Source organism: Galeopterus variegatus, unplaced genomic scaffold (genome assembly GCF_000696425.1).
Source record: "Galeopterus variegatus unplaced genomic scaffold, G_variegatus-3.0.2 Scaffold7204, whole genome shotgun sequence".
NCBI lineage: Eukaryota > Metazoa > Chordata > Mammalia > Dermoptera > Cynocephalidae > Galeopterus > Galeopterus variegatus.
This window is the reverse complement of record NW_007733315.1, coordinates 52,899-67,628: the sequence shown is the minus strand read 5'-3', so window position 1 is coordinate 67,628 and position 14,730 is coordinate 52,899. Positions and strand designations below refer to the sequence as shown.

Sequence of the window (14,730 nt, the reverse complement as noted above, 5' to 3'; positions counted from 1 at the left end):
AATCAAAACCACACTGAGATACCATCTCACCCCAGTTAGGATGGCCAAAATCCAAAAGACTAAGAATGATAAATGCTGGTGAGGTTGTAGAGAAAAAGGAACTCTCATACACTGTTGGTGGAACTGCAAAATGGTGCAGCCTCTATGGAAAATGGTATGGAGGTTCCTCAAACAATTGCAGATAGATCTACCATACGACCCAGCTATCCCACTGTTGGGAATATACCCAGAGGGATGGAAATCATCATGTCAAAGAGATACCTGTATCCAATGTTTATTGCAGCACTATTTACAATAGCCAAGAGTTGGAACCATGCTGAATGATGCTGAACATTTTTGGATAATATGAACCAGCCCATATGTCCATCATTAGATGAGTAGATACGGAAAATGTAATGTCCATCATCAGATGAGTGGATACAGAAATTGTGGTATGTCTACACAATGGAATACTACTCTGCTATAAAAAAGAATGAAATACTGCCATTTGCAGCGACATGCATGGACCTAGAGAGAATTATATTAAGTGAAACAAGTCAGGCACAGAAAGAGAAATATCACATGTTCTCACTTATTTGTGGGAGCTAAAAATAAATAAATAAATACACAAAAACCCAGGGCGGGGGGAGAGAAGAAGACACAACAATTACAAATCCTTGAACTTGATAGGACAAGCAAACAGAAAGGACATTGTTGGGAGGGAGCGGGGAGAGAGAGGAGGGAGGGAGGTTTTGGTAGTGGGCCACAATAATCAACCATATTGTATATTGACAAAATAAAAAAATTAAAAGATAAACATTTTAAAAATTAAAAAATAAATACACAGACAAATGGGGGGGGCAGGGAAGAAGTCACAACAATCAATTCCTTGAACTTGTTAAGAAGGGTGAACGGATATGATGTTGATGGGCGGGAGGGAGGATTCGGTAAAGAGACATGAAAATCAACTACATTGTATATTGATAAAACAAATGTAAATAAATAAATAAAAGTAAATTAAATAAATCCTTGGTTCCTGTTTGGAATGTTCCAGTAGCATCATTTTTTCTCTGCTTCTTGTCCTGACATTTCTTTTCTTTTTTTTTAAGAAAATTTATTTTTTAAATTTAATTGAAACATATTAATTGTATGTATTTATGGAGCACAGAGTTATATTTCAATACATGTATACAATGAGTAGTGATCAAATCAGGGTAGTTAGCAAATTCATCATCACAAAAATTTACTGTTTCTTTGTCATTCCATTCTTGGTCATATAATCTTGTTCTTCTTTGCTCAAACACCACAGTTTAACCACTTTCATCTCTCTACTTCTGATTGAAAGCTTACTCATAACATTTACTTACATGTCCACTGTTCTAGAGGGTGAAATATTAAAGGGATTACAAGACAGAATGCATATGGATGTGATTTCTTTAGATCTTCTCTTCTCCCACACATGCAGCAAGGCAGGTCTGGAGACTGTACCCTCAGATGCAGTCCCTTCTGCCTCCTCTTCCCTCAGACCCCAAACATAAACATACCATTAGAGAAAGGCCTACACCTGGGAGCCTAGACAAGTTCTGGTTTGCTTCAACTGTTATGCTCATATCTTTATTCCAGGGATAGAATGACTCAGGAAGAAGGGGTTATTAAGTCATACAGGTCTACAGCCGGGGCTGGCCTGTGGCTCACTTGGGAGAGTGTGGTGCTGATAACACCAAGGCCACGGGTTCAGATCCCTATATAGGGATGACCGGTTAGCTCACTTGTGAGAGCGTGGTGCTGACAACACCAAGTCAAGGGTTAAGATCCCCTTACTAGTCATATTTAAAATAAAATTTAAAAAAATGGTCCACAGCCTAAGTGAAAAAGAGCTACCTTTTAGAATTTGGGGCTGAAATTGCTAGCAAAGAAGTGCTAATTTACCTCGTTTACTCTTTTGTTAGTATTGCTCTCTAGTGGAGCTGACTGAGGATGATCAAGGTATTCAATTTTGCCTAACTTAAATACCCTCTTAATTTCACCTCAGCACCCCACAGACTGACAGCCTTGGATGGGGATGGGCAGGTTCCAACCCGCAGAGAGCAGGGCTTTGCTAGGAAGGAGCTTCCAGCGCTGGTGTAACTGTTCTTTCTCCATTAAGGACTATACTAGCTATTCTCTATTTGACCACCCCACTCTGCCCCAGATCCATTCCCTGGCCTTCTCTGCTTCTCTGTGTGCTGGGAGGCTGACCCCTGCAGACTGTATGAGCCAGCCTCTCATACTTACAGTGGGCTCTGTAAGGGAGGTGCCGATGGGGGACCAGAGAGCAGAAAGAGGGAGAAGTCAGGGTATTTCTTCCCCCTCCCTCAGCTTTGGCGCCTCATCTCTGGCAGTAGCTATGTCCCCCATAATCACAACTCCTCCTGCAGCTTCTCTCTGTGGTTCCAGCTCTCATGAGGCTTTTGTCATAGTCTTTATTAGTCCATTTCTGTTGCTTATAACAAAATATCTGGAGCTGCGTGATTTATAGGAAAATGAAATTTATTGCTTACAGTTTCAGAGGCTGGGAAGTCCAAAGTCCAGGGAACATGTATGGTGAGAGCTTCCTTTGGTGGTGATTTTCAGTGATGCAGGGAATCACATTGCAAAATGGTGGAGCAGAGAGAGACTAACCTCTCATGTGCTCTTCATTCAAAGCCTTCAACCACACCCCTGACCACCATTATTAATCTATTCACTATGGCAAGGTCCTACAATCTAATCACCTCTTCAAGACCCCATGTTTCAATTACCATAATAAGATTTCCCACCCTCAACAGTTACAGTGAGGATTTAAGCTTCTAATATGTGAACTTTGGAGGACACAATTTCAATCGATCCACAGCATTATACCCCAGCCCTCAAATTCATGTCTTTCTCATAGGTAAATACACTCATCCATATCCCAAGTCTTAACTTACTTAAAAGATACAGTCCCATCTATGAAATTAAAACACATTATGTACTGCCAAGATACAATGGTAAGACAAATATAGGGTAAATATTTCTGTTCAAAAAGGGAGAAATAGGCAAAAGGAAAGGCCTAACAGGTCCCAAACAAATCTGAAACCCAGCAGTGCAGTCACTAAATGTTAAAGCTAGCAAATCATCTATGTGGACTCCATGATCTATATTCTCTGCATGATAGTATGAGGGTTGGGTCCCCAAGTCCTTGGGCAGCTCTGCTCCTATGACTTTCTTGGTTTGAGGTAATGCTTTAGCTCTCACAGACTAGCATTGCATACTGATAGCTCTACATGTTTGGGTTCTCCATGGCGGTCCTGCTCTTACAGCTCCACTAGGCATGGCCTCAGTGGGGTTTTTCTGCTGCAACACTAACCCCACATTTCTTCTCAACATTGCTCTGGCAAAGGTGATTCTGCCCCTGTGACAGATCTCTCTGGGCCCCCAGGCTTTTCCATACATCCTTTGAAATTGAGGTGGAGGCTTGGGAGCCTCCACAGCTCTGGCATTCTGTGAGCTTGCAGACCTGAGACCACATGGATACTGCCAAGCCTTCAGGTTTGTATTGCAAAGCTGTGGGTCTAGCCATACCTGGGGCTACAAGCCAATTTATCTATGGCTGAAGCAATCAAAGCAGTTGGGATACTGGTGCTAGAAGCAACTTCCCAAGGTGACCCTGGGCAGTGAGATTGTGGAGAGCACCTCAGGCCTGTTCCCCAAGACCATTCTGTCTCCCTAGGCCTTTGGGTCTATAATGGAAGGACTGGACCTAGAGTCTTCTGCAATGCCTTCAGGGTCTTTCCCCCCTTCTCTTGGTAATCCCTTTCTTGTACTAATCTTTTTTTTTTTTAATCACCATTGCATTTTTCTTCTGAAAATTCTCTCTGCTTCTCTACCATTTGGCCAGGTTGTAAATTTTCCAAATCTTTATGCTCTGCTTACCTTTTAAATTCTAGCTTTATATTATACTTTTGCTGCCATAACTCAGCATAGGCTGTTGCAAGTATAGCCATGCAGCTTCCTGAATGCTTTGCTGCTTAGAAATTTCTTCTGCCAAATACCCTGGGTCAGCACCTTGAAGTTCCACATTCCATAATAGTTTTGGGCATGAACAGAATACAGCAAATTCATTGCCAGTTTATAGTAAAGGTAATCTTTGCCCTAGTTTCCAATAAGTCTCTTCTCATTTATATCTGAGACCTTCTGAAAATGGTTTTTACAGTCCATATTTCCATAAGCATTCCGGTCACCACCATTTAACCAGTCTTTAAGAAGTTCCAAACTTTCCCTGTTTTGTTGTTGTTTTTTTGTCTTCTAAACTTTCACCAGCATCTATACTTTTTTAGTCTGTTCCTTCAAATTCTTCCAGCCTTTGCCCATTACCAGGTCCAAAGCTGCTTCCACATTTTCAAGTATGTGTTGTATGCAGTATCCCACTTCTCTGGTATCAATTTTCTGTATTGGTCTGTTTCTGTTGCTCATAGCAAACTATCTGGAACTGGGTGATTTATAAGAAAAGGAAATTTATTGCTTACAGTTTTGGAGGTTGGGAAGTCCAAAGTCCAGGGAACACATTTGGTGAGAGCTTCCCTTGGTGGTGATTTCAGTGATGCAGGGTAACACAATGCAAAATGGCAGAGAACAGAGAGACTAACTTATCACGTGCTCTTTTTTTTAAAGCCCTCAGAACCACGCCCCCGATCACCATTATTAATCCATTCACTATGGCATGGTCTTACAATCTGATCACCAATTCAAGGCCCCAGTTTTCAAATACCATAATAGGATTTCCCACCCTCAATAGTTAAAATGGAGATTTAATCTTATAATATGTGAACTTTGGAGGACACAATTCAATCAATCCACAGCATAGTCTTTCCTCCGCTTGCTTTGTCAGCACAGGGGGTTGTGACAGCTTCCCATGAGGCTGGTCTCTGGATGGCTCATTCTCTTTATTCTGTTTCTTTAGTCCTGCCCACATCTGTTTAGGTGGTCTTTTCATTAAAGTCCCTTTTTTAAATCACTGCAGTGGATTCTATTTCCAGCCTGATATAAGGGCTTTGTTCCAGAATTTATTTTTGAACTTTGGTGTATAAGATAGACCTGATCTCTCCTGTGTGTGTTAAGGCCCTTCAGACCACTGTACTCTAGTTTGGAGCTAAAGGCTCAAGTAGCCATAGGGTGTTCATATTACTTCATACTTTCTGCATTTATCTGACTGGAACATCTCATGGGCAGAGGTGACTCAGGTTGGGCAGGATTCGTATCCTCTTGGGTCCCTGGACCATATATAATACCATCTAATATCATCCTAATCCCACCATTACTTCTAACAAATTCCTGTTGTCTCTTCATGTGATCTGCATAGATCTCTGCAGAGCAGCATCAAAGCAGTCTTGGCATGGTGTCATGATATTAGGAATTGTGTAATGACCCATGCATCTTGAGTGAGAAAAGGGATTTCCATTTGGAAGACATCAAGCAAATGACATGACTCTTAGCAGGCCCAGAACTCAGCATTCTATGCAAAGTGAAAACAAATTGGAAAGTTTAGCTATAGGATGGAGACACCTGACATTTAAAGAAACATTTCTGATCAATACACACACATCTGAGCAACTTTGTAAAGGAGAAGAACATTTATTTTCTCAGCACCCATAGGGGTGGGGATGAGGACAATGCTGATTGGCAAAAAGAGCTTTTCTACTTCCTTATTTCTACTTCTATAAAATCCCTGCTGAAGCACAGTGCTCGATCCCAGCTTCATGGTCCATACAAATACACAGCTACTCTAAGGATCTGAGCTGCAACTGACTGCCTGTAGAAGGACTTGCCTTCAACCTCATGCTGCTGTGGCCACTGCTTCTGGTACTTGGTGGGTAGGATTCTGGAGCAAGACTGGGAGGAGCCAGGGAAGAACCGACTGTGCCTGGAAATCCCAGACGCTCCTCTTGAGCACAGGTCTCTGTGCTGGGCTGAGTAGTGATGGGGTTCAGCTCCTAACTCAATGTCAACAGATATTATGCAAATGAATGTTAAGTAGAGCAGGGTTCCCAGGGAAATAAAAGACTATCAATCTCTTTACCAGATTTGGCTTCTCTCTTTGTTTAACATTCATTTGTGCTCTGATCTCTAGAAAAATTGGAAAATTTCTTAAAGGGCATCAAAGGAATTTTCTGTTTCGGTGAATTCTATTTTCAGCCCACATAAATCCCACTCTGCCCCCAACCCTCACTTCCACTCCAAGCTATCACCTTTTTGGCTGACCTCTTACCTCCCTAAACTTAGATGTGGGGGAGGCTTCAGGTCTTGCTAACAGTAGATCAGATCATGGCTTTTGCTGATAAGTATGACTCTCTTACATGGACTCAAACACAACACTAGTTCTAGAATAGGAAAGGAAGGAGAAATATGAGAGGAAGACACCTCCATTTCCTTCATGGCCCTTGCTGGCTTCTGTATTGCCCCCAGGTAGGCAATGTCTGAGACAAAATAGTCAAGACACTTTGAAAAGAGAGGATGGGAGAGGGAGCAGTAAATAATAAGACTTCTGAGAATTAACCTGCAAAATGACAAACTTCGGGTAATGGCACGGACTGCCATTGTAAGTGTTTATTAACTACTTACGGTTTGTAGAATGAACACTAGCTTCCGTGAGAGTGTTGTTTGTGAATGAGGGAAGAAAGGAAGAAAGGGAAGAAGTAAAGACAGAGGGAGAGAAGGAAGAAAAAAGAAATAGAAGGAATGAGGGAGGGAAAATATAAAAGGCGAAAAAGTGGAGGTGGGGACAGGGAGGAAGGGAAGGAAGGAAAGTGGGGTAGATAATTGTTGGAAAGTTCTCACAAGATCAGAACTTTTTAAAAATCCTGGTCCTGTGGTAATCTCTCTGACTCTATTTCCTCACAGCTCCTGTTGGTGTCCAGTCAGGTGAGTTACTTTCCTCTTTATTCTTTAGATCCCTGGGAATCATATTCTCTCTGCCAGGCACAGGAGGCACTACCTGTACCTGCCTCTTAGCTGAGGGTTGTAGGATCTGGGCCAGGACCAGGGTGAAAAGAGCGGAGGTCCAGCACCTCATGCACCTCACCCTCACCTTGGCATTTCAGGTACAGGCCAAGGTCATGTTCCTCTCTGCTTTGTTACTTCCCTGCTTGATGGGCGAGAAGACCATGCCCTGACTCTCTCAAGACAATGAATTGTTTTCCCCTCACTATTAAATCTAGAGACAGGAAAGGAGAAGATAAACTGTGAAGGGAAAGCAAGCCATGCAATGTGTTGCTGGGGAAACACTCTCCTGGCTTGGCTTGGGCCACAGGTGTTCAAAGACCCCACCAGAAGCCCTGGAGGCAGTGATAGAAAACACATTTATAATACAGTGGCAACTACAGGGCTAGAAAGATGCTCCACAAAAAAAAACAAGAATCCCCTATGTCTTTTACTTGGATTGTAAACTGTCCAATGTCTAACTTGTTTTTCCTTTTTTAAAGTTAGAATTCCAATATAATGAATTAAAGATGAAAGGTTCGCTTCTTATCAGACTGGAAAGTTACACTTTCTCCTTTAATCATGCCTTTGAGAGCACATTCATTGTATAATGGGGAGGGGAGGGGATGTTTGTGTACATAGGCTTGTAATTTTAAGCAAGAGTGTTCTTAAATTGGTTAGAGAGTCTCTGGAGCAGCCTTGTGGGATTCAGCAAACTCCCCGAAATGGTGATAAAATGTACATGTATGCACAATTATGCCTTCTTCTGTGGAATGGGTTTGTAAGTAAAACACAAAAGTTAAAGAACACCTACCCAGGTATCTCACAGTCAAATTCTTGTTTTAGACCCAGAAGTACCTGGTGTCAGCATTTCTTCTCTATCTTCAGTCCTATCATTATTATCAACTTGGTCTCATAAATTTTATTCCTCAAATATTTCTTTAATCAAACTGATTGTATCTCTGTAATCTTCACTGAAAACCTTTCCCAGTGTCAACATGAAGGAAGAAAACATTTGGCCTCCAAGAGGGCTTAATACTTCCCTTTCTTTATCAATACTTGTGCCCCCACAGTCCACCCTCATTTCCTATCTAATGGTGGTTAAAGTGGCTAAAAGATGTAGAGCAGGTGTCTTTGAACTTATATGATCACTTTGCACTATTGAGAACAAAAGTTTTTAGCATGTACTTCCAACAGTTTATGTAGATACAGATGTAGGTCCTATATTGAATTATTATGAACATGGTAAAAAAAAAAACTTACAAAAGCAGAAAATTTAAAAGATGAGAAAATGTTTAATGTATTATGAAAGTTCTAAATGCTTTCTGCCTACCTTCTTATGGACCTCACTTTGGGAACAGTAAATGAAGACCTCGTGAGAGGATTGTTTCTCCTCTGAGGCAGGACCCTGGGAGCTCCATAAACTCATGACTAGAAGGATAAGCTGGGCAGACAGACTAAATGACACTCTCATGCCCTGTCTCTTTCCTGGATTCTGTACTTCAGGGTCTGACACTGCCTCTCTTTACACTGAATGGGAATGGTCCAAGCTGTATGCCTGGGATTAGGCTTTTTATCAGGACAATAAATGTTTTCCCTAGAGTCCCACCCAACGTGCTACAATTCCAAATTGAGATAGGAACCTGAATTTCTGGCACTGTTGCCAACTGAAAATTTTCTCTAAGGTTCTGCACAACCTTTTAGGGAACAGTCTGCAAACTCCTCCCTATTCTGTTGTGTTTTCTTTCTCTGCTGGAGGCCGATCCAAAAGCCAAGCTGTTCATTAGCTCTCTGGTGACCACTGTCTTCCAAGAGGAGGCATGATCTGAACAAGCAGAGGAGCCCACTTCCCTTCTCATGGGGATCATCCAGGACTATTCGCAAAAACGATTCTCAGGGGCCGGCCCGGTGGCGCACTGGATAGTGCGCCGCTTGGGAAGCATGGCGGCGCTCCCGCCCGAGGGTTCGGATCCCACATACAGGCCGGTTCCCGCTCACTGGCTGAGCGAGACGCAGGAGCAGCGCCGAGGGTTGCAATCCTGTTGCCAGTCCCCGGTCTGGTACGGGGGCAACACTGAGGGTTGCGATCCGTTGCCGGACATGGAAAAAGACAAAAGACAAAAAAAAAAAACGATTCTCAGAAGCCTCTGAAGAAAGCATTCAAGTGGGGAACTCTAGAGAATGAAGATGCAGATCCCAGGGTTGATGTCTCAGTGGACAGGTTTGTTTCATCTAGGGAGAATGATAAAGGGAAAGTCTTTGAATTGCACCATTGGACAGAGCCTCCAAGGACTGAGAGAAGCAGAGAGACTTAACCATTGCTCTCATGGGGACACAAGGTAACCTTGAATGGATATAAGGTGATTTAAGTAGAATAATTTAAAATCCATATTTCTCCCAGAAAACTGTTGGCACATGGAAAAATGGCACCAAAACTTGTTAACAGATGTAAAATTGACAGGATATTTGGAGGACAAAAATGTCACTAAGTGAAATCGAGCTCACCTCTGCTGAGCAGGGAAGCTAACAGGGCTGGTAGGTCCCAAGGCAACTTTATATGCCCAGCTTCTTGAATTGTGAATAGAGAACTATCCCTTCCCCTTATGAACAGAAGTTAGAGAACTGGACAGTGGAGCAGCTTTGTCACTACAGGAATCTTTGTGTCTTTTGCAGACTGGCTGAGCATTGACATGCCACACCATGCCTATGAAGGAGACGAGGTGGTTGTGAGGTGCTCTGAAAAAAACAATAATGACATAAGGAGACTAATGTACTACAAGGATGGATCTCAGATATCTATTTATCAGAGTGCCTCAAGCTATACCATTTCAAATGCAGAAATCAGTGACGGTGGCTCCTATTATTGTATGGCGCATATAAGACATGCCATATTTGCAAGTGTGACAGAAAAATCCAGCTCTATACAGCTCACTGTCCAAGGTAAGGGCTTCACTCTTCACATGGATGAAATCAGGAAGGAGTAAGGCCTGTGTTGGAGGATCAGGGTACAGTGTACCTTGGGAGGGAGACATGGTAGGTGGGCTGTGTGTCCTTGAGTCTGGGTCTGTATGTCCCGCTCATCAGGGCTAAGTAAATAAGGCATTTCTCAATAGGAAGTCCACACCTCACTGCCAGGTGGTCTCTATTTAATTCTTCCCTCCAGAGCTGTTTCCAGCACCTGAGCTGAGAGTCAGACCCTCTGAGCCCACAGAGGGGACACCAGTGAACCTGTCCTGTGACACCCAGCTCCCTTTGGATAGGTCCGGGACTGAGCTTCACTACTCCTTCTTCAGAAATGGCCACATCCTGATGGGCTGGAAGTCATCCAAGTTTTGGATCTCAGAAATATGGAAAGAAGACTTGGGATATTACCGGTGTGAGGCAATGACAGCATCTCCCAGTGTCCTGAGGCAGAGCCAGCAATCCTATATACATGTGCAGCGTGAGCGTCAGTGGGTGGGCTGCCAGGGCTGGGTCAGGCAGGGAAGAAAATGGCACCAGGCCAGCCTTTGAGCTCTTCTTTTCAGTTGTGCTTCCCCTATCCCTGTGGGTGTGGGAGCTACAATGACTGATCTGGGATCTTCTCTACTAGTGTTTACAGTGAGCATTATTTTCCAAGAGCTTTGCTTTCCCTGTCAGAAAAGCAATAATAATCTCTCCCTGGAGCATTTACTGTGCAACCAGCACTGAGGAATGTTCAGCAAACCTAGACATAAATAAATTGTGATCTCTGTCCACAAGGAGTGATCCCCCAACTAGGAGGCATATTTAACCCAGATAGAGCAATGAAGGAATGAAGTAATCATAATAATAGAAATGACAATAGCAATCCCCAGGACTTATAAAGGGCTTACTAAATGCCGGGCCTGAATCCAAGCTGTTATGCTCAGTCCTGGAATTCCTCTGATTCTTATAAATATCTGGAGAGGGGAAGTTGTTTAGAACATTTACCATGTACAAGTCGCTGTTCAGAGCAGTGTAACATTTAGACCTTGAGAAACAGTACTGTGAATAGTACCTATAAAGTAGGAACTATTATTGTCCCCATTTTACAGATGAGGAAACTGAAAGCACAGAGCTGTTAAATGGATTGCACAAGGTAACTCAGCACATAGAACTGCAATTTGGACCCAGTCGCTCTGGCTCCAGTGCATGCACTTCTACCGACTTTGCTACATTACACTTCCTATCTCGACCATGCTGGTGGAGAGTGGTGTCAATAATAGCTGCCATTTGTTGGACACCTTCAATGCGAGAGGTGCTTTATACCTGCATCTCATTTAATCTTCATGAGAAATCTGTGAGGATAGTATGATTATCCACATTTTATGTTTCAAAAACTGAGGATCCAAGATCTTAATTGACTTACCAATATATGCAGTGAATAAGTGCAGAGCTGAGTTGTAACTCAGGTCTGTCTTCCTATCACTCCTACAGCCCCAATCACACCCAAAGGTCAAGAGAAGGCAGTGGTGATTAGAGAGGCCTAAAGAATGTGGAGAAAGTGCAGGATAGGATTGCTACTAAGCTTTAAATTACAGGGTTGTCCTGTGTAATATCCCTCAGTATGCTCCCTCCCCACTAAAAACAATCAGGCGAATGGGGGGACACTCCTCTGCCTAAATATTTAGTTCCACCAATTCCACCTGCTGTAATACTCAGTAGGTGGTACCAGCCTTTACCCCAGTCTTGCCCTTCCCCATCCCAGGCCTTCATCCACTGTTTCCCATTCATGCAGGGATCCCTGTGTCTCAAGTCTCCATGGACACCCAGCCCCCAGGGGGTCAGGCATTTGATGGGGAAATGCTGGTCCTTGTCTGCTCTGTGACTGAAGGCACAGGGGACACCACATTCTCCTGGCACAGAGAGGACACAAAGGAGAGTCTGGGGATGAAAACTCAGCATTCCCAGGCAGCAGAGCTGGAGATCCCTGTCATCAGGGAGAACAACACTGGAGGATACTACTGTACAGCTGACAACAGCTATGGCCCTGTGCAGAGTGAGGTGGTGAGCATCACCATGAGAAGTAAGTAGCTCTGTCTTAGCCAGTGATTCCCAACCAAGGTCAGGCTGTGAGGATGTTCTGAAATGACAAGGAACAGGATGTGAAGAGGGTGAGAAACCATTTGAACAGCAGGGCTGCTGTGATGGTGGAAGTGGTGACAATGGCAACAGTGGCTGAGGAGCTAATGGAGGAAGAGAAGGTGGGACACAAGCAGGCTACATGGTGTGTTGGCGGCACACTATCCAGAACACTCCATCACAGATCATCACAGCTCTGCAGGACCATTGCAGGGTTAGTCAGGAGCCACGACCATCAGAAAGAATCCAGGGGGCTGGAAGGATGCTATGAGGACCCTTAGGTGAAGATAGGGTGGGTTATGAACCTGCACCACCCCCTCTGATGAACCCCACACTCCATAACAGTTCCAGTGTCACAGCCACTCCTCCCCTTCAGTGCTCCTGGAGCCCTGGCCTTCATTGGAGATGTGGTAGAGCTTCACTGTGAAGACAGGAGAGCACCTCCTCCCATTCTGTACTGGTTTTATCTCGAAAATATCATTCTGGGGAACACCTCAGTGCCTTTTGGAGAAGGAGCATCCTTAAACCTCTCCCTGACTGCAGAGCATTCTGGGAACTACTTCTGTGAGGCTGACAATGGCCATGGGGCCCAGTGCAGTGAGGTGGTGGCACTCGATGTCGCAGCTAGGACATATCCAATGTCTCCTTACAGAGCACATGTTGCAACTGTACCAAGCCATGGCTTCTGTTTCCTTTCCATTGGATTTTCTTGCCCCTCATGGAATTAGTTCTACTGGAGAGCCTATTGATTCTCCTGGGCTCTCCTTTTGGTCTTAACAACAGCACCAATGGCCTACCACTTGTCTTTCCTGTTTCCCTGTCACTTAAATAATAAAATATGTGTGAAATACAGTCATGCCTCACTTACGATGGGGATACTTTCTGAGAAATGCGTTAGGCAATTTCATCACTGTGCACACATCATAGAGTGTACTTACACAGATGGTACAGCCTACTACATGCCTAGGCTATATGGTACTGCCATTATAATCCTGCGGAATCACCATCGTACATGCGGTCCGTCATTGATCAAATAGTCATTTTGCAATGTATGGCTGTAGATACTGCTTGTAGGGCATTGCACTGGGGTCAACGCTGAGTTAGGAGTGGGAGAGGGAAGGCATGGAGAGAGGAAGCAGATATCCCAGAGAAAAAGAAGAAAAGATCTAGCACACTCAGAGCTCGCGAGGATATACAATTAACCCTTGTGAATACTTAAGGAAAAAGAAAAACCATAAACAAACCAGATTCTGTGATTATAAACTTTACTGGGATTATCTCATTTAATCTTCATAACAACTCTCATTTTACAAATGATGAAACAAAATTTAGAGTAAGTAACGTGCCCAAGGTCACACAGCAAATAGATACAAAAATGGAACTCTTCACGAGGGCTGCCAGAATCAAGAAACGTAGCTTTTTGCCACCCTAATGCATCAGGACAGTTATATGATTTTTTCTTTAAACCATTATTGTGGAAAATTGCAATAAAAGATTTTCTAATACAGAACGATCATTGACTTCTCCCTATAAACTCTTCTTAGTCGTCATAAGTAGTAGCTATGTACAACTTACTAATATTTTATTTCAAATATTTGCATCCTTTTTATAAGTGAGTTTTCTTTTTTGAACTGTACTCATCTAGTTTTTATTTAGAGGATAGTTTAGCCTCATAAGAATGATTTCAGAAGTTTCCATAATTTCTGTGCTCTGCAGTAACCTAAAACAGTATTGAAATTATCTGCTACTTGAAGAGTCTTTGGAAGTAGCCCAAATAACTTTTTAAACCTGGCATATTTTTACCTCCATTGTCAAATCTTTTTAAATAGTCTTTTCCAATTTTCCATCCTTTTAAAACACAATTTTAATGCTTGTACTCAAAAAGTTGAGCATTTTATCTAGATTTTAAAATTTATCACATAATGTCGAATGTAGTATTTTCATCTAATTTTTAAATAGCTTTTATATTTGTGATTGTGTTCTTCTCTCATTTCTACTTTGTTTGTGTGATCTCCTTTTATCAGGTTTGGCAGAGGTTTGTCTGTTATATTGATGTTTTCAAAGAGCCAGATTTATTTTTATTATTCAAATGTACTTGGTTTTGGTTTTCTAGTTCATTTGTTTCTCCTTTATCTGCAGCATGTCTTTCTTCCTTTTAATTTGGAGTTAATTTTATGTTATTCTTTCCTTAATTTCTTAACTAAAATGCTTATTCACTTTTCATTCTGCTTTCTAATAAATGCCTTTAAACTGTATGTTTTCCTCTAAGTACTACTTTCACCTCATCCTAAAAGTTTTGATGTATAATCTTTTCATGTGTTTAATGTCTAAAGTATGTGTAATATGGGTTTTATTTAACTTCTTTTATAATCTGGCATTTACAATTTTTTATGAGTAGATATTTTTATCTTTTATTAATTTCTTATAGGTTTATGTATAATCCTTGTGTTTAACATTTATCAGAAAATGTGACCTGTGTAATTTTTACTTTGGGGAACTCACCAGGAATTTCTTTGTGGTCTAACATTACAGTCAATTTATGTAAATGTTCTGTATGAAATTCAAAAAGACTGCAAATTTTCATTTGGGGGTGTGCAAAGTTCAGTATTTATTTTTCTATTAAATTAAGCTAGTTGATTTGTGCAGTTTCTACACAGTCTTATATATGTTTGGTCTATTTAATCTATTAATTTT

The 14,730-nt window shown here is 42.2% G+C and overlaps 1 protein-coding gene across 1 annotated transcript in view; it reads left to right on the top strand.

Moving 5' to 3' along the window:
* Positions 1-5,814: 5,814 nt before the first annotated feature.
* LOC103607170 (Fc receptor-like protein 2) overlaps positions 5,815-14,730 on the top strand; it is a gene marked incomplete at its 3' end in the record, with an annotated part of 10,578 nt that continues 1,662 nt past the window's right edge. The window contains exons 1-6 of the mRNA XM_008591706.1: positions 5,815-5,845; positions 6,877-6,897; positions 9,628-9,894; positions 10,118-10,396; positions 11,693-11,980; positions 12,382-12,674. Of these exons, the coding sequence (XP_008589928.1) occupies positions 5,815-5,845; positions 6,877-6,897; positions 9,628-9,894; positions 10,118-10,396; positions 11,693-11,980; positions 12,382-12,674 (1,179 nt within the window). The remainder of the gene's footprint in view (positions 5,846-6,876; positions 6,898-9,627; positions 9,895-10,117; positions 10,397-11,692; positions 11,981-12,381; positions 12,675-14,730) is intronic.